The sequence below is a fragment of the Dermacentor andersoni genome, chromosome 5 (genome assembly GCF_023375885.2).
Source record: "Dermacentor andersoni chromosome 5, qqDerAnde1_hic_scaffold, whole genome shotgun sequence".
NCBI lineage: Eukaryota > Metazoa > Arthropoda > Arachnida > Ixodida > Ixodidae > Dermacentor > Dermacentor andersoni.
Genome location: NC_092818.1, coordinates 67,176,857 through 67,199,780, shown reverse-complemented (window position 1 = coordinate 67,199,780; position 22,924 = coordinate 67,176,857). Strand labels below are relative to the sequence as shown.

The 22,924-nt window shown below is 44.7% G+C and overlaps 1 protein-coding gene across 2 annotated transcripts in view; it reads left to right on the top strand.

Moving 5' to 3' along the window:
* Positions 1–22,924, top strand: part of Sb (serine proteinase stubble) — a 119,790-nt gene that overhangs the window by 79,910 nt on the left and 16,956 nt on the right. For both annotated transcript variants that reach the window (XM_050178033.3, XM_072288198.1), the window contains exons 4-6: positions 9,161–9,243; positions 11,725–11,831; positions 20,332–20,606. In XM_050178033.3, coding sequence (XP_050033990.2) covers positions 9,161–9,243; positions 11,725–11,831; positions 20,332–20,606 — 465 coding nt within the window. The remainder of the gene's footprint in view (positions 1–9,160; positions 9,244–11,724; positions 11,832–20,331; positions 20,607–22,924) is intronic.

Here is a 22,924-nt window from a genome sequence, read left to right as displayed (position 1 = left end):
TTACAAAAGTAGTGTATTGCCAAGTATATTTTGGGAGTGCATTTCTTCTGACGCGTTGTGCCCTCATGTTTTATTAAGAAGACAGACAGAGTCGAGTTCGCGGCTGTTCTTCGTCGCGCATAACGACACGTTGTTCAGTAGTGGCGATAAGAACTTTACTTCAGCCCGAATAAAAAAAAAATGTGTTAGTACATTAGTTATAAACAAAAAAGCAACATTTGCGATTGAATGAGCAAGTTGATGATCATTTCTGATGAGTCACATGTCAGTTTATCTTTATACAGGGGAGTACCAATGGTTCTGTAACTTACGTAGGTTCTTTTAAAGATACAACGCATGTATTTTCTTTGTAACGGCAGTAACAATTCCTTCATGTGTGTGTGTGTGTGTGTGTGTGTGTGTGTGTGTGTGTGTGTGTGTGTGTGTGTGTGTGTGTGTGTGTGTGTGTGTGTGTGTGTGTGTGTGTGTGTGTGTGTGTGTGTGTGTGTGTGTGTGTGTGCGTGCGTGCGTGTCTGTGCGTGTGTGTGCGTGTGTGTGCGTGTGTGCGTGTGTAAGTAGTGGTTTCAGCTTAGGTTTATATTACGCGATTAAGCGACGCACATGAGGCTTGCCTTAAACCAAATCAGGCTTCTGCTCAGTTGTTCTAAGAGCTTGTGCATGATCATTGATGTCAACATGCGCAGTTTCAAGGCTTTGTGTTGCAGAAAAGCGTCCTTACTAGGGAGCAGCAGTCGCTCTCTACTGCTCTCAGTGGTCAGTGAGGTTTTCTGGCAAACGTGCACTTTGTTAATTTCAAATTTCTAATCACCTACACATCCTGAATGACAAAGCTGTAAGCTTCCACTACAATAAAAAATTACGCGATATAATATCCTGCCATAGCGTGAAAGCTTTATTGCGGGCTCAAAAAAAAAATCACTTTTCTAATCAGCCACGGAACCGAGCGCTCGTTGGCCGACTCCGCAGTGGATAAAACATCGCCTGTGATAAAAGTACCTGATTGACAAACGTTATACTATGTACACTTCCGGAAGACACTGCTATTTTCCGAATAGAAGTATATGAGAATAGAAAGAATATCAGCATGCAAGCATTTCAGAACCTAATAAACCGACGGAGAACAAAGCCACAAGGAATTTCTTCGTTGGTATGTACCACTATCCTATTTGTTCACCTATTCCTTGCCTAGTTGAACTACTATGCGAACGATCACTGTATACGTAGAATACGGCAGGAGCTCAGTGGCTTCTCGTATAACCCACCAAAGTCTGGTGAAACTGGCAGACGGCGTTATTCGATAGTTTATTTAGCATAATTAATAAAACCTACAAGCGTACGACAGTCACATATACATAGTAATGAAGTGAACTAGCGAACTGACTTTTAGTACTTTAGACTATCGTGCGGTGCTTCTCCTGTGCTGCCTGCAAGACCCGAAATCTGTGGTCTTACACCAGCAATATTTTTTTCGGGCTTCTTGAACAAATTTTACATGTCGTACCGTCATCAATGTCCTTCAATGCCGTGGTACTTGTCAAGTGAAAAATTTAGGTCACTTATTTAACATATTTCGTTAAAGGGGCAATCAAACGAACGTTTTTAATGTCATACAGATCATCATCAACACACATTATGCGCACTTCTGAACATATTTCTCTTGCAGTGACTTACAATTATCCCGGTCTTGCTGTGGTAACTACATTCATTGCCCGCGAATTTCCAAATCTCACCACACCTCTTTAAACCCTGCACTCCTCAACTGCAGTTATCTCCGCTTGGCAACCATTTCATTGCTTAGATAACCAGATGGTTATTTCGTCTACGCATAGCATGACAGTCTCCATGCCCCTTATTTAACTAGCTGTTGAAATAATTAAATTCTGGGGTTTTACGGGCCAAAACCACTTTCTGATTATGAGGCACGCCGTAGTGGAGGACTCCGGAAATTTCGACCACCTGGGGTTTTTTAACGTGCACCTAACTCTAAGTACACGGGTGTTTTCGCATTTGGCCCCCATCGAAATGCGGCCGCCGTGGCCGGGATTCGATCCCGCGAACTCGTGCTCAGCAGCCCAACACCATAGCCACTGAGCAACCACGGCGGGTTTAACTAGCTGTTATCAGCTACGTGCTGTTGCTCTTCCATCCATACTGTCGTCTTCCTGCATCTTTAACGTCAGCCTATCATTTTCCGCTCCGCCCTTCGTTGCGTGATCCTTAGTTTTCCTTATATATATATATATATATATATTTTGTTGCCCTATATATATACGTGACCACAATTCTGACCTAATCGTTGGCAAAAAAGAAATGTGTGCACTGAAATGTATCTGTAGTCATGACTGGCTGCCTCTCATAATAGGAAAATTTAATGGTATCTGCTGGGATTATAGAAGCAGGGCCTATCTGTAAAACTGGCCTCGCAGGCAACGACCGTTGCGTGCTCGTAATAGAAAAAGAAAGAGAGAGAGAAAATGAGCTAAGAAAATAACTCGTAAACGAACTATAAAGAAACCATAGGCTATAAAGCAATCAGCAACGCTCTATTTCACTGGAGAACGCATTACGGCAGCGGTTCCTTCTGAAGAAGCAACCATCCCGTTCTCGCCCTTCCGAGCGTAGCGGAAAGCACTTAGATACGGCATAAACGGTAAGTGTATGAGAGCTAGCCTTGAGATAGCAGCTGCCTGTGTTCTGAAAGCAGGCTATGAGGAAAAAGACAATGGCCGAGGGCCGGTACGAGCAGATTTATGGGAACGAGGCGTAATACAGCGCCGATAATGGGATCAACCTGCGTGTCCCACAAATGAATCCCACGCGACCACCACCACACCGCAAGGTTTTGCGTATTATGCGTACATCACGTCCCTCAGTGGTGCTGAGTGGCAAATAAGAAAAGCGAAAGAAAAGAAACTCCGCTACATTTTTTTCTTTTTGCCACAGTCGTATCAGGACACGTTCTCAGTGCTTCGCTTTAGTTCGTTTTCTTTTTCTTTTTTTTAAGGCACCACCTTCAAGCCTTTGTGTAGTCATTTCGGAGCTTCTGAATAAATATTGGTTGCGCATTAATTATAAATCAAATAATCAATAATTAATTAAATAATTTTAACCTCATGCTATCCAATTTATTGAAGAGAGGCGAACCTACAATAAAATGCAGAAACAGAATATAAGGTACAAAATAACAGAGGCATGTGTTATCATTCTGCCATGATGGAACTGAGACTACTACTTTAGATACTGAGACGAATACTTCTACATGGACAATTATACCACCGTGCTCTACCAGCACGTTATCTTACGTCACAGATACTTCCGGCCCACTTATGCAGAACAACACTTTACCACACAGACATGGCTCTCCTTATTACAATATATCGAGGGACGACTAAACGAAACTTCCGGTTCGTGACGGAAACCATTCATTTCGCTTTGTCGCATCTCCACATTCTGGTATTCAAGACAGCCACCTCCTTCCGATATGGCGCCGTTTCACCTAAGCGGAGTCGAGCGCTTACAGTGTATAGACATATCCCGAGTACCCAGCGTATAGCAGTCACTTCCGTGGAACACTATAAAAGGTGACTGCGCATAAAACCACAAGCTCGCTTTCAGAAATGCCGAATAGCAGCAACCCCGGATTACTCTTGATGGTGCCCGTGCGGTCTTTTGATGTGCACCTAGGTCGCGGTGTGAGCATCCTATTTTTTTTAGATTTCGTTCTGTTAGAAAGATATGCTGCCACCACCGGCTGTGCCCAGCAAAACGACGTCGTGCTGAGCAGATCGCCAGGGCCATTTAGTCAGAACGGAGAAGCCGCAAAGTAACACACTAAACATTCTAATATCCTTGTGGGTGTATAACGCGCGCTTGGTTTGCACCGTGGGTTACGGTTTTACCGTTGAGGGTTATGACTGAATCGTTCATGGCCGAAATGAAGCTTGATTTTTTTTTTTATTTCGGGAAGCAAACTTGATTATATCTGTCACAGATGACACGAAAGCTGCATTAAATAAACTCTCACAGCCATTCTTTCTTTATTTATTGATTCATTTAAGACAAAATTCATATTGTCTTAGGGGACACGGCTAAAGGCAAACATTTGCCTGACTAGGCCGTCCTCCCGTACAGTGTCAGCAGTGTGGCAATGGCACTCATTCTAGACAGCGCACAAGAAAATGAACTAGTACACGTTTTTGAACACTTGAGTACACAATTCACGTAAAAGGAAAGAAACAAACGTTAATCGTGCCGTTTGCTAAGCACTTGAAACAGAAAAACAAACACATGTATGACATGTTTCATATTTATTCATTCATTTTATTTACAGAATCTCTGCGTCACCTCGATGTCATTATAGTTTAACATTTGTATTAGGCTTCAGATAGTAGCTATATCTGGCAAACACTTACGCGAGGTATTTCTGTGGGCACCTGGTGGTCGAAAATTATTAAAAAGGTTTAAAATATGCATTCTCTCATAGCAGGTCTAGCTTGAGCAAGCTTCTTTTGTGCCGTAATATTTTGTACAAGAATAAGGGTAAAGGCGTGAGGCATGCGACAAACCATCACCTCAAAGAGTTTGAAATTGTAAGAGCGAATCGAAAACCTGCTGTACTTTAATATCCCTAGCAACGTGACATTATATATATATATATATATATATATATATATATATATATATATATATATATATATATATATATATATATATTTGTGTGTGTGTGTGTGTGCGTGCCTGCGTGCAACGCGGGCAGAGCGATGCTCTTACCACTAACGAAACCCGAAAAGCGCGGAAAGGAATGGCATGGAGATATGCATTGCTACAAAATCGCGGCCCTGCTCTGTCTCGCGGAGCAATTTGAGGAGGCGCCGAAACATGCCCCTCCTAATTATTCAGTGTCCCCAAAGGAACGCAATGTCACTCGCGCTTGTATGCGGAGCCATCCTACAGTTTTGGTTCATCTACTAAACACTTAAGCTCTGCATAACATTCGGGGCACTCAGAACGAATAGTTATCAATTTTGTCGCAAAGCAGTGATGCACGAGAGAACGCTTGTGTTGTCCAACACACCATGTAAACCTGACAGACACAAGCTTTTTCATCAGTTCTGCGCCACAGGGATCGAAAGGAACCTACCCGACTTGCCTGCTTTGTCCTTACGTGGCGGTAAAACCGCGTAAAGTGGTGGTACAGTCCTTGAATTCGTACACAGCACATGTCTCGCACTATACACATAAATACGTTATGCCGTGTAGATATTGTCAGAGAAATAAAGTATCATTTCAGTTTTAATCTTCTGCGCAATTGCATAAGCCACGATAACTTTCGTCTGCCTTATGTCAATGTACGGGCGGAGCAGGCACAGTTATAATTGCGAGCCCAAGTTGTTTTGCACTGTGCGGAATGTTATTCAAGTACAAAGCTATCACGTTATGCGAGTATCTTTAGAAATTTCTTTTTCGTACCTTATATTCCTGAGTACAGAGAGAGAGAGAGAGAGAGAGAGAGAGAGAGAGAGAGAGAGAGATAAACATAGAGTTGTCCTCAAACGCTGTCACCTAACTCGAGGAAGCGGGGATTAGGCGTCCTGGGTTTGCGCCTATTTAGGTGGCTGCATTTCCGACTTACCTGACATTCTCTGCTTTTTTAACACGCACCTAGTGCTATACACTGACGTGGTGTAAATGTATATATTTTTTTTTTTTTTTTTTTTTTTGCTGTCGAGCCTTTTCAATGTGCTCTGGCATGTCTTAGTCAGATCGAGCCTCTATCTGCAACGTTCGCCAAAGATGTAGTCCTGCCATTACTTGCGCATAAGCTGCCTGTGCATTGACGCTCAGGGGTCGGCTATTTTCACAACGGCGCCTCTGGTCAGCGTACTGCTGACGCGCTTCAAACATCACGAAAACAATTCCGGCAGAACCCATCTCACGAAGAATGTCGGTGGTAATTTAACATGCAAGTAACGTAGCGACGTACCGTATTGTCACATTCTTACCTTCTGTTTGGCCGACATCTTTTGTTTTATGTTATCGACATCATCTTCACTTCTCTCGAGTTCAACGCTCTTCGCTCAGTGAACGTTCGGGTCTCACCCTGTTCACTTCACTTCTTTGTCCACACTCGGCTGCTTTTGAGGGCATGGATTTTGTCACTTCTGTGTAGCCTACTTGTTGCCTTCTTGCGTCTTCTGAATCTGTGTTTTTTGGATGTGTCCAAAGGGCCGAGTCATAACCTCAAAGCCTGCGCGGGAGAAGCTATGCATCGACGCACTTTCGACGTTCGGCACAGCTCGCCGATGAGAGTTCAGGATTACGCGAGCGGATAAATCAGTGCCGTGATAGCTGGTCAGCGGTAGCCGACCGGCTATAACATTTCTCGCATGGCGTCATAAAATAGGTAATTGCACTCCGCATTCGCGTTTAACTTACGTGCCGGCACGATTATCCATGAAGTAAGAGCACGGCGCAGAGATCGTGTCTCAAAAAAGTGAGCTTTCCAGACTCGGCGTTCGTGACAACTCTGCGCGCGCTTCTGTCTGAAGCAGGGAAGGGCCAAGAAACACCTAATCCTGGCATACATGACAAACACCGCATGCTTTAGAAGGCGCTATCGCTGCCTCACTTTCTCTCGCACCGTGAGTAGCCTATAAAATGATCGAAGGAGGTCATTCACCAGGTTTGAGCTTTTATTGGCGGTGATAACGAGTTACAGCGACGATAGGTGGCAAGGTGCTTTGGACGGCGAAGCCATTTGCAGAGCAGCGGTGCTGAGGATCGTTAGGGCATACCTATGTACGGCACTATGAAGCACCGGGCCCCGGGCACTTGAAATACGGCAGAGAGGGCTACATGTTTTTTCACTGGCATTCTATCACTTGCACCCGGATTTCCAGTTACGTGTTTTCTCGCGCCCGTTTCGTTCAGGCTGTGCGCTCCACAAAGCCAGCCGAGTTGCTCATCTTTCGTTGCGTGACGGCATTGTTTCGCGTCCTCCTCTTCGATAGGACGAGGAAGGGGACATACCGGAGGCGCAAGGAACTGGTTTAGGTCGATCACATAAACGATACAAATCGATGTAAAGGCAAAGACACACGCACGCACGCACGCACGCACGCATGCACACACGCACACGCACGTACACAAACACACACGCACACACCGACGGACCGGCGCACGTACGGACGGCCGGATGGAGCGGCGTTAGCTGGCGCTTGATAAGCAACAAGGGCGCAAAGACCTGCAGTGATGAAGTGCTAATTCCAGCAGATCAAAAGGCGCGACACGCAAGACACGCATATACAAGAATCTTATATGGGCTTTAATAGTGGCTTTATCGCAGAACAGTTCTGTAATGCAGAGAAGCATACACAGAGTGACCACCTTCCAGTATTTAGCTTCTCCTCTGGACAGGGTGACGCTGCGGGAAGTACATCATGCAGCAACCCCACCAGTAACTGAGGGTCCCCTTCTAACAAGGACAAAGCGTGAAGCTTCGGTTGTCTTTCCTGGTCAGCTGTCGATACCTGTAGCTTTAGGCGAGCTGCATGTAGTTGTTGAACGGCCTGTAAGTTACCTATAGTGGACACGCCAAACAATTTCTCACGTGATTTCAATAAATTGGGAAGAAAGGGAGACAGCCTCGAAGAATTGAAATTATCTGGTGCTAGGGGACATCAAGGCCGCATCGGACTTCCGCTTCAGGTGGTAATTGTGATACAGCTGGGTGCACTTTTAACGCAGTGTGTTTAGAAGGAGTTTATTTCAACAAGAGACGACACGAACAGAATCACAATCACGGCACTATTCCACCAGGACGATTACATATGCAAAGTACGAAGCACTGTATACACGGCCCGTTTTCAAAGTATTGTCCGAGTCCTCACTCACTAACATATAACTCCATCGACACACGGAAAAGCGTAGTTACGCATTAACTAATTGTCGCATTGTACAAAAGGATGTTCAATACATACAGTGCACACAATGATTATGTACAACGCGATAGCGTTAAAGGCCGTGTCGCAAAAAACGCGATGTCGACGCCGGACGTCGCTAGACGAAACATCATCCCGAACCACAACCACGCAGGCCCTCTGCGTGGTGCAGATGCATTCCTGAACTAATTGAATTCCTCAAAGTAACATACGTCAGAAAAATCGTAAAGTACGACCTAAACACAACCTATGGAAATGACAGCGCCGGAGTTTAATTTGAATATACCAGAAAACATAATTATGTTACGCGGAAACTCAAACACAAACTCCTTTTCCGAGCGTCGCGGCCCGCTTGGTCACTTGCAACAACACCGCCGCGCTCGGCTCCGCGCATCAGCAAGAAATCTGCGATTGCCGGGAAGCGTGACAAGCAATCAGTCACCTTTGAAATCCCTCGCGTTCCACTCTTAAAGGCGAAGCTTAAGCGTCCTCCAAACATTTCTTATAACCTCTACCATTCAGATATGGAATTTTGCGAACAACGTAACATATGAATGGCACGCACTAGATTGAAGTGAATGGAGATCACACAAAAGAAAAATCCGTGGTGACGTCGCAAGCTTACGTCACCATGGCAGCTTGCCCAACAGTAATATTTACCGGGAAACGTATGCGGGGAGGGCTACGTGCTTCGCTTTGCTATTACGAGCGCCGTATTATCAATTATGTGGTTCGAGTACTTGATCTGGGCTTGTTTTCTATGGGCACGTATGCTGTTCAGTATGTTGTACGCGTGATTCCAAAGAATGTAAGCACTGTTCGCTTCACTTTGCTGAATACTTGTACCCTCTATATTACGAGACTACGACTGCATTTTTTGCTCGCTTACGGGGGCAGAGTGCTCACGGGGGTATGAACCATTGATGATGACAGTTTTCAGTCGACAGACGAGAAAGAATCCTGGGATCCTAGCCATATGCTGCTTCACCGTAAAAATCTATTCACGCGCTCTTTAAATAATGACTGTCTCCAGATGCTGGCTCATTATTTATTTGCGTTTTTTTTTTCGATGTTCTTCCTTTCTTTGCTCATGGAAACCGATATATTGTAGCTATACATGTCAGCTTATCAGGAATAAAACTTGTTGGATTGTATCTATGGCAATGAAGGGGAACCTAGCTTACCTTGTGCTTACACTTTCTTTTGTACACTTGGAACAGGCGAGTGCGGGGTCCCGTCCATCGTGCCGCAAACCAAGGTCGTGGGAGGAAAGAGCGCTGCGTTCGGAGCGTGGCCATGGCAGGTACGTAATCGCTGCCGTGTGAGGCAAGTTACACATGTCGAAAAGAGATACAAAAATTTTTTTAACGCGGAAAATGAATAAGTTCTATCGAATGCGGAACAATTGAAGCAAAGAGTGGATATGCCGCTCTCCTAACGCTAGATTATGCCTTGTATATCCTCTGCGACCACTGTCAAGTCCGTAACATTATGACTCTGGTGTGTAGAGGATATTAGTCTTGTATATATGACCTACGATATATGACGTACAAGTGGGATCAAGTACGGCACATCAAAGGGAATGAAAGCGCACCCTGCCTCCCCAATTAGGCTTGTGACCTTCTGACCTGAGCGAAAAATCATAAATACAAGTCAAACCTCGTTATAACGAAGTTGAGGGAAAAGCCAGGATTAGTTCGTTATATTCATTACTTCGTTATATTCATTATTACATGTACTGCAATGTGAATCTCTTTATAAGGATGACATGGGGAAGCTAATTTACTTCGTTATACCCATTAATTCGTCGCATCGTGCTTCGTTATAGTTACGCTTGACTACATTTATATTAATCGGGAACCACGGCAGAATGCTCTCAAATAGGTAATAATTAACGAGACTTCACGAAACGATTGGTAAACACTTATGAAAAATTGTTTACATATATATATATACATATATATATATATATATATATATATATATATATATATATATATATATATATGTATATATATATATATATATAGAGAGAGAGAGAGAGAGAGAGAGAGAGAGAGAGAGAGAGAGAAATTCCTCATGTACCCTGAAACGACAACTAGGCCATTGTCTTAATAGCTTAATAGCTATCATTAATAATTATTCGGGCAGCCCAAATTGCCGAAACTGACTAGAAGAGAAAATACCACTTGATGCAGCCAAGAGCGTCATTTTTCTAACTACACCGGCGTAGCACTGACCCGAACCCATGTCAGTGGTAGGGTACGGCAGACCGCATGACAAATACATATTATTTGGTGACTTGTTGCGACAATTTATTGCACACAGATCACAGGGCAAACTTTGCGCCTTACCTGTATCTACCATTTTAGAAACGCGTATGCTGGGTGGCCTATTCGGTATTTTCTGTAAGGTGACACGCCAGCGTAACCGTAAGGTTAGGCTGGCTCGCCGCCTAACTAGAAAGCTGGTTGTGCAATTTCGGTCAACACGTTACTAAGCCTGACAAGAGATATTATAAATAACATTGCTTAACAGGTACTGATGAGTTAGTTGGTAATCCACGATTTGATTAAGCGGCGTACTTGAAAAAAAAATACAGTTCACAGGAACTTGAATGATCGGGGCATACGCAGGCTCTGCTGTAGCGTATGTGTATGCCCTAAATATTCTGGGGTTTTACGTCCGAAAACGATCTGATTATGAGGCACGCCGTAGCGGGAGATTCCGGATTAATTTTCATCACCTGGGGTTCTTTATCGTGCCCCATATGCACGGGCCACGAACGTTTTTGCATTTCGACCCCATCGAAATGTTGCCGCCGTGGCCAGGATTTGATCCCGTGGCCTCGTGCTTAGCAACGCGACACCATAGCCGCTAAACCACCGCGGTGCGGGGATGCTGATTCGCTATCGAAGTTTTGCCGCTTATAATGCCACTCGGGAAGGCGTTTTACAGCGAAGCTGTAAGCTTCTCGGTGGTTGGCATTTTTCGTGTCCATCCGCGAGCAAAAATTATCATAATCTGCAATGGCTCATCAAGGAAAGCAAGGACAAAAGCAATGCCTCCCCCCCCCCCCCGTAAGGCAGAGGCTACAAGTGCTCAGTTAGGTGAAGCGAACAGTGCATACATTGATTGGAATCAGCCATGCAACAAACAGAACAGTACAAGTTTCAACAAAGAGCAAGCTCAAAACAAGCATCCGAACCATCATTTAAACCTTGCATACCCCCCCTAAGCAGTTGTAGTGCTGGGGAGGTATTCTGTAGGAGCCCACTTAGTGGACTGTCCATTTCGGCCGCTGCTGATTGGCTGGGGCCACTCGTCTCCTCCTCACTCGTACAGCTACATCCAATCAGCAGCGGCAGAAATGGACAGTCCACTCTCTTACAGAACAACCCCTCTCCTCCCCCCCCCCCCCCCCCTGGTTTTGCAACAGCTTCGCTGGACATCCACTCTTCGCAGGGCCGGGTGGAAAGTCAATTTTTCTCTTAAACCAATCAGGAGCACATATGTGCCGTAAACCTACAGGTGAGAAAACCGCCATTGACCGATGGTCATCATAATACGTTGACAGGTGCAATGCGCTACTTACGCGAGCTACTATGATATTACAGTCTCACTGCCTAGTCAGCGCTGTTCATGTTCATTGTTCATGAGATTGCGATCAAAGCTGTGCTCACGCCTGAGCACAGCTTTGATCGCAATCTTAAGAACAGAGGTCGTCAGTTTAGCCGAAGAATAAAAAACAGCTTTCGTTATTATTTCTTCTTCCCCACTGCAGGTTTCCGTACGAAGGACGTCTTTCTTTGGGTTTTCAAGCACTCATCGCTGTGGAGGCGCCATCCTGAACAAATACTGGATTGCCACGGCTGGGCATTGCGTGGATGAGTACAGTGACCTTTCTCTTCCTCTCTTATGTGAACGGATGTATATTACAAGGTTCCACAATGGGATGTAACACATTTTCATACAGCCACGAGCAACGAGTTAACGAGATTTTCAAGCACAGGCCTTGACCTTGCGCAACTTCCGACTGTCACCTTCTTTGCCCCACAAGAAGCGACAGCCGGGAAAATGTATATCAATTTGCAGCGCCGCCCATGCGATATATTTTACCTTATGATTACATTATTATGATAATATTTCAAGAGAAACAAAGAGTGAAGTCATAACCGAAAGGCTGGAGGTTAACCAGGCTGAGCCCTATTGGCAACGCTGCACAGTGGAAAGAGAGGATGGGAGGAGAGGAAAGGTTGAAATGAAGTAGGGGAGTTCACAGTACGAACGAATACATACACAATTAAGTGTTCATCGATCAGTTAGTCACAAGTGGCCATACAGGTGGGTGCAGCTACAAAAAAATAAAAATAAACGAAACGCGGCAATGCATTTGGGGTATTCCACATTGTACAAGTACGTGGTCACTGTCACAGAATCTTCGCTTCTGTAAAATGTCTTTATGTGCCCTGAAGCTTTCCATAGGGCAAGCCGGTCTTCTCCGCATGGCAGGCAGTCACACAGGAGGTGTTTTGAAGTTCCTTCTACGTTACATGTGTTGCCATAGCCACTGTCCGCCACTTAGGAATTAGGAATGAAAACTTGCACTGCGGAAGAGAAGAAAGCAAGCGTTATATTTCCAAAAAGCGATGCGCTACTTACACATGATAGTCAGGGAAAGGGAGAAAAATTAGAGGAGTGTTTTCTTGAGCCATTTGCGATAAAATGCAACTATCCCTTTTTTAACTGTAGCCTCGACGAACCGAGCATAGGATTTGAGACCTGTAGAATTAATGCAGTCCTGCGTATGGCTGGAGACAGCAAGACAAGTAGCTGAAACACATGACGGAAAATTGCTAGGTACAGTATAGCTATGAGTTTACGGCACACAGCGGCTGCGCCCGGTTCGTTCTCCTTTCGACAAGTTTCTAATTCGCGAAGCGATTTGAGAAAAGGCGTGGACACAACGATAGAGAGTTTTGGTGCACCATTTTGCAGCTTAACGCATGTGAGCACGTTATCAAGGACGATGATGCACCACGATTGACCACGTGAAAAAATATATCTCGTGTCATCCGCCGACGAAAGTCAAGTGTGTGTTTATTATAGGCAGTCTGTTTATTTTTCACTGTTTTCGAACACGTTTGCAGCAAGAAATCGCCTATGGCATACAGCACAATCCCGCCTCTTCGGTTCGATCCCTGAAAGTTGTAGACATCATTTGAATGACAAGACACGATATGAGACAGCTTACTTCTTTTTATTTACTAAATACTTGCTCACGGCGTGAAGTACCCATATAATGCTGAACTTCAGCAGGTCCTCCAGCCAATAACCAGAGACTTGCAATCGCTTTTCCATATTCATATTCCAAAGTGTCTAAGAAGTGCGTAGGAGTGTCGGTTAATGTTGGAAGCACGTTCACTGCGGTTGTAAACAGAACGTAATATACTAATGCATACTTTGTGGCAGATGTCTTGAGCCGAGCAGACGTAAGAGGAGCTGGTGTCTTCTGTTCCCCTCTGAACGACCACTCCAGGAGTGCTGCGCGCGTGCAAATGGTCTTTCGGAGAATGTACCCTAGAGTAAATATTTTGATTAGTTTAATTATTTGTAATTTACCGCTCCTGTAATGTCTGTAAAGGTGTCTTAAGACGCAACAAAAAGTGACGTAAGACCTGGATAGAAAGTGCGTCTTAACGCGCCGTTATATCTATGAACAAACTAGCCTAGCAACTAGTAATGAGTGAGTAATGCGCCTCTATTTTAGTGATCCAGGCGATGAGGAAGCGTTACGCTATTCCCCATGGACAGTTTCTTACCAAAGCCGACGGGGAAAAAGGAAAAAGAGAAGAAAAACCTGCAAGAAAGTTGATATCATGACGCAACAGGGAAAGACAGTGTTTTATCGCGAGCTTCTGTGCCTTGTATGAAACTATCGAAATTAGGGAGTGTTAGCACAGCGTGGGGCTCGATCCGCTGTAGTGGTACGGTCGTCTGCGTGTTCAGTACCTTGCCCCAGCATGCGAACTCCTGGGCCTCTTTGGACAGCTCCGTGCAGTAGTGAACTGCATCGCACTATGATTAAGTGACCACCGCAAGGGATACGGAGGCCACCTTACGGTTTTCTCACGCACACTTTGCACCCGCTGCTTTTGTTTTTGTTTTTATTATGATTTTTTTTTCGCGGTGCAAAACCACGCGCGCGCGATATATTAAAGGTCTCCGAAGTCGGAGGGCAAGACAGAAGCTCGACATCTGGTTTGCCAGTGACGTCATTTCGCGCACCATCCCGCTTCCCGCAATCGCCGCGGAGACCAACGACCTGCCGCAGGAGGGGCCCGGATTACATCCATTACGCATTATCGCAGTATCCGCTTCGACGGCTCGCGTTTTTCTCCCCACTAGTCGCGCCGCGTTGGTTGACACCAACGCGTCGGACGAGCAGATTTGAATCGCGCTCCCACGAGCTTCCGTCTCGTTCGGACGCCGATAGCAGCCCCACCGCGTGCACGTTACGGCTACTAAGCGGTGCTACCGACAAGGCCGAACGTGACGGGCGCTATGCGAACCGGTTTACCTTCTTTCTGTACGCCTCCAGCGGAGTTCTCTCGGCCGCCACCAGATAGCGGCACCATTCAAGAAGCGGCAATGATTTGCAAGACGAGTTGAATGCTGCCAGTAAAATAAAACTCACTTGCTCAAGCACTTGCGGCGAAGCAGGGGAGAAAGTAAGCAATGATCAAGAAATGAAAAACGCATTTATCACGCGAGCTGCGTGTACATGCTTTTGAAGAGTATCGTGGGTGCGTCGACTCGGGGAAGTCGTCTTCCCCGAACTCTCCGGAAGCCATGCAAAGAAGCGCTCGAGAAGGCGTGGCGCATCTCGCGAGAGAGCCGCGCAGGCGGCGGGAGAGGAACACACGTATACACGCACGCACACACACCCACACAAACAGATGCACACACAAGCGCAAACGCACACGCGTACGCAATAAATCAAAGAAGAAAAAAAGCGAGTCAACACAGGTTAACATTTAAGAAAAAACGAAGTCTTCATGTGCGCATTAGTATACCATGTGTTTTGTTGCTTAGACTGCACTACCTTCAGTGTCTGCCCTTATTTTTTCGCCGAGTAAGACCACACTTCCGGCTCCCGCTTTAAGCACGCACCGTTTGAACGACCGCACCTACATGGGTTTAGTTTCGGACTTAATGCGCGATTACGCATTATTGTATTGCTCCACACGTAGCTGTAGGCTAACTTGATGCATCTCTTTCGTCCTAAGCTTCATTTTGACGCCATTTTTCGTTGTGCTACGTGCGCTAGAAGGCCTCATATCCCCTGATATTGAACAAAGTGGTCGGAAAGTGGGATTCAGACCCAGATCCCACAAACCCTCACAAGATATGAAGTCGCAAAAGCAGATCTTGTCTTCAAAACTTATATTTAGGGCTTATCATAAACCAACACTTTGTTGAGTTGAGCTGCTGCAGTTTATCATATTTGAAAATTTGCCGTTGCAGAGGTGCTGTAACTGAAAGCGTGGTTCCCTTGAGAAGATTGTCGGCCCTGAACGAGCGCCACTCTTACATTAAAGGGACACTAAAGCGAAACAATAAATCAGTTTAGGCTAATGAAGCATTGTTTGAGAACCGTCATTTGAAAAAAATAGTTTGTTATTAGATGAGAAAATGAAGGTCCAAGTATTAGTATTTGAATTTCGCGCGAAACCCCAGCGCCTGTACGTCAGCGTGGCGTCAGGGATTCCAAAGTATGTTTTCGCATTTGGGCCGCGTTGGCTGAATAAAGGTTCCGGAAACTCGTCATGTTTAATATTTGGTTCCTTCAGAACACAATGTAGTCAATCTGTACCGCTATATATAATTAGTAGGCCATAGAAGATGCCATCTAAATCCAAGACCTCACAGCCCCCAGGTGCGGGAACATAATTAGGCGTCGCCACCTGTATTTTGTTTTTGCGCTTTTTCTGGCAACGTCGTATCGTTGTAAAAGTGGTGTTTTTGGTGTTGTAGAACGGTAATTTACTGATGCAGAAGAAATCATTTTTCACTTTAGTGTCCCTTTAACATTACATGATCAGGGTACTGATGCAAGCCACTTCGATTCAAAGCAGTGCCTACTAGCACGAAGCGACCGAATGACTGAATTCTATCTCCTTGTCATGTGCGAGTTGGTGTACTAAAATCTTTAAGCATTCCGTTTTCAATAAAATTAATGACAGTTCGGGAAAAAGAGAACGACTGTGTCTCTAGCTTAAGGATTACAGGTGGCCTGTGATGGATATTAGTGAACAAGAGTAATAAAAGAGGCATTTGCTCCACATTGCAACCTGCTGAGCTATATATCTTGAGCAGCGTACGTCAACAGTTTTCTTTCATAATTGCGTCCTTGACCAATTTTACCGAAACTAAGCCTGTGCGTCGTATAGGTTACAAATAAATGGTATTGCAGTACACGGCCGACAAAAGCCAGGGCCTTGAGTTGGAAATAAATGCAGGAGGAACTACAGCGATCAAATGTTTCAAGCAGATAGTAGTAAATATAGCGTTTAGGTCTACAAAAATAAAATACTCACATTTCTATAGCAAAAAAAACTTTTCTCATGGCATTTTTACTAGGCGGCGTCCAAACCGCGCAAAGAGGCTTCCGGCTCCTTAACGCTGTGCAAACCCATGGCTGGTACCCTCTAAACGCGGCAGCTTCTATTACATAATCTTCACATTTCACATTTTTTTACGTGTAGCTGGCATTGTTTACTAGCACTAAATGAAAGCCTGCATTAACTTGTTTTCCTTGCCGTCAGTAGGCAACATCCATGTTGTTTGACATTTGAGGAAGCCATCTACATTTAACCGGTCACAAAAGCTCAGTTTATGTGGCGTTGTAATATCGAACATGAGTTCGTGGGTTCAAATCTCAGTCGCGGCTTGACCGACCCGTCCCGAGAAGCCATCGATGACGTTAGTGACGGACAGTAATAATGAGAAATTATCCCTGCAAATTGTTTTCAGGCTGTCCTTGACCTCTGTTCATTATTATCATTATTATTATTGTTATTATTATTATTATTATTAGTAGTAGTAGTAGTAGTAGTAGTAGTAGTAGTAGTAGTTGCGACAATTTCTGAGGAGAGTTAGGGCTAGAAGTGAAGTGCTTGAAAATAACGGAAGGAAACACAAGGAAGAAGCCCATGGACTGCGAAAATTCGGCAAGCCTGCGTATGTGTGAAGTTGGCCGCGAGCACGTGGATGTGCTTCTTGCTCGTAATCACACAAAGATTTTGTTGAAATGCGCAACGGCACATTTCGGATGCTGAAGTCATAAAACGGATAACTGAATCCTGAATACCATAATGTCCATTAACGCAGTCGCTTTGGGAAAGACTTGCGACTCGCTAACGCAATAATACTGCAGATCACTACAACATTTTCTTTTCTAGGCTTTTTCTAGCAGTTACTTCTTCCTCTGTTCTTTTTATTTTCCTAAACGTTAATTACAGAAGCAGGCTTGCAAATCACCTCCTTCTTGCTCTTCTGGTGCCCTTGTTTTGTACGCTTGCCTTAGACATATTTTAATATATGTCGGAAAGTACTCAACAGCCAAAGAAAGAACTACAAGCTTGTACATCATACAATATTCTGTGCAGATTGTACAATAGGTACTTCATTTTCATTGTTGAACTCTTTGTGGCGAAGTGTCATTATATCTTCAATATTATTGAGTGATTTTGTTTTGGCTTCCAAATATGTGAGCGTTAATACTACATAGCGTTGTTATTGTGTTTCCGACATTTCTTGTGTATATTCCTATCTTCCCCGAAAAATACATTACAGAGGCGAACCATGCTTTTAAGAGAGAGAGAGAGAAAGAGAGAGAGATGAAAGAGATGAGAAAAGGCGGGAGGTTAACCGGAACGTTGATATCCAGTTTGCTACCCTGTACTGAAGAAGGGGTAAGGGAAGACAGAAAGATATTTTTAAAAAGTAGAAAAAGAAACAAAAAAAAGTTCAGACACATGAAGCTCGCTAAATTCACCATACTCTTTCGTATCTCGACTGATATCTGGATGCCCGTGGGTTCTTTTTTCTTTATATGGCAGAGATTCACTCTTGTTTCTTCTGTAACCTTCGCATTCGCGTACCGTGAGTTCCTACCGTTTTGCTGAGATCTGTGTTGTTCTAAAAAGGCCCAATAATTACATAAGGGTTATCGCCTTAGCACGGTGCATTAGCTCTAGCATAGTTATCCGCTGTTGTTAAACCTGCTGCTGATAAGTGCGCTTTTCTTTATTGCGTGTTTACATAGCTGGGAATTCTTCTTGGACTACATGGCTTGCGAATGCCCAGCTCTAATTTCATTCCGTTAGGACGCGTAAGGCAGCTCCGTGTTTTAATGGTGCTGTTTAGGCGCAGCGTTCTGACAGAAATTTCTAGCTAACGTGCAACCTCCACTCTTATTTCTTCGACCTGCAATCGCCGAGCAACAAAGTCAGGCTTTCGTCGTCCTGACTTCAGCGTATGGAGAGCAATAACTGCCCCGATAGCCCACATTCTATTGATACAGATGCAGAAACACCTCGGCTATATACTGCTACTTTAGGGAATCCTTGGAAAAGCTGGAGCTGGCCTCATTAATTCGCAACTGTTGTCGCATCCCACAACGTTCCTCGCCTTGACCTTACACATCTTGGTGCGTAGAACGCCGGACGTCAGCATTTGTATTATGGTTAACGCGTTTATGAGACTATATGCTAAAAATCTCAATGTGAACGGAGTAAGCAACAGCTGCTTTAAATTCTGTCGCATTTATTTTATGGTGAAAGAGAAATTTGCATAAATACTCAGAGGCTACTCCTTCATAGTCTATGCATGCATAACACAGCTTTCCTATTTAGAGGGCCTCAGCTCCGTCCTCAAATTCAAAACTGCTCTGGATAATACAGAGAAATTTAGCCACATCATGCTCGTTAAAAGGTCCTGAAAGACTGGCTTCATCCTCATGCCACATCAGCCCATAAATGGTCACCTGAGCGCTATTATAACATCTACAGATAACGGATTTCATCGCCCGCCAATACGGACCCGCCTATTCGCCTTGCACACGTCATCAGTCTAAACTCTCGCATCGCCTTTGTCTCTATTTTTCACTCCCCTCACCCCTTCCTACTTGTACGGTAGCCAACTGGGCAAAGTCTAGCTAAACTTCACATAACTTCTTTCTCTCTCTCTTTCTCCTACGTCACCCACCCTAAATCATATAACTTTTACGCAGACACGATATGCTTATTAGAGTAGAATCTCAGTAAACAAAATAGCCTCAACAGAACATGTGCTTAAACGGAACAGCCATGTTGTTGGTTGACGTCGCAATACGGCAACGCAAGAGAGAGAGAGAGAGACAGAGAGAGAGAGAAGTTCGTTAAACGGAACTATATTTTTTCCGACTCACGGTAAACGGAGCTAAATATATTGCCGACAACGAAACTGAGTGGCCAGTCTCAGTGGCATTGCGACACGCACCACTAATTCCGCCTTCCCTTTCGGTTTTCTCGCCCGTTCTCCCATTCTGGCCAAGGTAACGTTTGCCAGTGGCGTGGTTAGTATGTACTTACCGTGGTCGTGGCTATAGCTGTGGTTTTATAGCGTTGGCAACGTCGGTGAGCTGCGAGTTTCCTTATGCTGGCGTTCCGATGACGGCACAGAAACGCCAGCATAATGTGCTCACGCCTGTGATGAAGATCAAAGCTATCGATGACTTCGAAAGTGGTTGCTTCACTAAAACGGGTGCTCATTTTATTTTTTTCCTAATGAGGCTTTTTTTTTCTTTTTGGAGTTATGATTTCTGCTGCTAGCTCTAATCGGTGGCTACGTGCATGTAGAAACTTTGTAAGAACAAGCCATGCAATCAGATGTGCTACGCCTATTTATCTGCTATCGGTAATAAAGTAGTTCTCCCTTACACAAAAACATCTTGCGTACCCTCGAGCTCTATCTCTCGATAAATGGAATTCCCACTAAACGGAGCTCTTTTTGCCGGTTTCCTCAGGTTTCGCCTGGAGTCCGCTGTTTCTTTTTTTTTTTTCTTGCGAGCACTATAGGTTTTATTGCAACGAGCATTTGAACTAGCAGGCATTGACTGCCTACAGACGATTTTATTTTCAGTTTACGGGGCGCTTACAGGTTGGTTGATTATATGCACAAATGAAACATTGAATATGTCTGGATACAAGCATCTTCTCGTGCAAACCTGCCATATAGTATACAATCAACTGATTGACATTGTGACAAAGTGCCCATGTTAACGACCCGTTTAGGCTGCTGGCGACATTGCCGGGAACTAGAACACACCGCCTTGTGTCTCTCGCAGCCTGCTGCTGAGCCAGATCCGCATCCGGGTGGGCGAGTACGACTTCTCGAGCGTGCTCGAGCCATACCCGTACGCGGAGCGCAGCGCTAAGAAGAAGGTGGTGCACCCCAAGTACAACTTCTTCACCTACGAGAATGACCTGGCGCTGGTCAAGGTGGACGAGCCCTTCGAGTTCATGCCTCACATCGCGCCCATCTGCCTGCCGCCCGACAACGAGTCCGACGACCTGATCGGCCGGAACGCCACCGTCACGGGATGGGGACGCCTAAGCGAAGGTACGTGGCACGGGGGATTGACGGTATAGTTGTAAAAATTTCACGCGTTTGCCCATAGTTGCAGCAGGGAGCCCGCAAGACCGCCCCTGCGGCTTCTGGCTGCCTGATCACTGACGAATACTGACTGTCTGAGACGCAGGAGTGAACATTGTTGTTTGTCTTCTTCCTAAGCGCACCTGAGCTGCGTACTATCTCTTCCTTGTTTATAGGGTAGCCAGCCGCGCTGAGTCCTGGTTTTACCTCCGTGTTTCTCCTTCGTCTTTCCACGTGTACGAGAACTATTTGTGCGAGAACTTGTAACGAATTGTAGAAACTTCATTTATTTTTTAACATACACATTGTAAGCGCTCAACAATCGCGAGTCGAACGAAAGGGTCACTACGTCGCATGTGTTGCTAGACTGCTTACATCATACGTCCAGCAAGGACGCCAGCTTCACCACAGAATATTGGACAATTTTTACCGCCTCCTGTGCCTTCCGGCCACACTCGGACGATGGCCCGCTTCACGCATTTAAGAGAGGGCGTTTATGGCAGAAAAATGTTAGTCACATGGATGTGAGCTTCGAATTACAGTGTGGGTTGGCGCTGACAATTTCGCGTGCTGGTGTGATTTTATATTTACTTATGAATAAATATTTAAGTAGTTTCTCTTGTCGCTCTTACATGCGTTATTGTCAGTGCATGACAGCGTCCCTTCTTTCGTGCTAAGTGAAATGGCGTACCCAGAAGCGTGTTCATTTCAGCCTCTAAATGTCACCTTTCTACTGTCAACCTATCCACTAAATCATTAGGTTGGTAAATCATTAGCCAAAGTAAACGCCTTGGTTCATTGCTATATATAATCTTAAGAATTGGTGCTTGAGCAATATTATAAAGAAATCCAAACCACACACTCATACTCACCGGGACCTGTATTCATAAAAAAATGTGATTAGGGCGGAAAGGTTTATAACAGCAGATCCCTCCCAACCATGATATTCGACATACGTATATTTCGGGGGAGAAAGTGGTCAGGCAATTGTATGCATACGAACGAAAAGCTTTGTGTATTTGGGCCCAGTATTCATTTGCCCTTCTTAATAGAAGACGCAAAGGTAGGCGCACAACATTGCAGTATTCGTGTTTCTTTGATATGGTTACCCGGAATTTTGAAAGTAGTTCACGTCGCTCTACAAAGAGAAATGGCATAGATGCACTCATTTAGATACAGTATTTTTCTTTGCATTGGTTCGGCAATGGTTATCTTGCCTTAATGGAAAGTTTAGGTGACAGTAATTCCGTCGATGCTCCAACAACTCTATCACAGCACATTTCACAACAAATACCGCAACGGCAGTCCGCGCGATATGGAGCCTGGAACCGCTCGTACTCTGAAACAGGGATGGGCAAAGATATCTTGCAGTTGTGTCACGATACTATACAAGATACTCGTGCAACAAGTATTTTAGATAGAGATACAAGACACTGCCGCAAGTATTCTATCCGATACGACACTTTCCGTTTGTATCTTAAGATACTTGGATACATTCGAAAATGTATTATTATAGATATATATAATGTAGCAGCAAACGCGTACGTACAAAAATGTTTGCTCGGATGTTTCTTAACTCCGACCAACCTTGCTTCATTTCAGTGAAATGTTTCTTAGTATTTCAGAATTTTGGTCCTCCTCGCTCAATCTATAATAGCTGTATTCCGAAACAATTTATTGGGATTGACGGCTTAACCTTAGAGCTCTTAATACGATGCGCTGTCAGCGGTTTTTTGCTTTTCGCTTTTGTAACTGATGGGAGCCGCTGCCCTGCTTGCCGACCAGCTTGCGGGTCACCATGTAATTATTTTAATTACAAGAACGTGGATAAGAAGCCTGTGCACGATGGCGCAAATACCACTGTGGAGTTTTACCTTGTCCTTAAACGTATTACCCTTTGCGCAATACCGGGTCCCCGGATAGGTGTACAGCAGCAACAACACTGGTAGCGGCATTTTTTGTAACGCATCGTGTATGCAGAGAGCACATAAAGCTGTAATGACCTTTCTTGTTCTGCTTATCTGCTGGCGTAGAGCGGTTGTTGGTGACACATTCATTAACGTGAAATCCTTTTACAATTTTCTTTTTCTACGCGAAAACTTGTGGAGCCGAAAAAACGTTTTGTACGTATTGTAGTGACGCAAAGCGCCGCAGGATACCACCGCTATTCACACTACTGCCACTCATAGGTCCGATTACCTGGTGATTTGTAACAGTAATTTTAGGGTGAGATAAAATAAGCAAAATATATCTAAGTAAAGTAGAAAGCCGTTTCCCTATCGCAC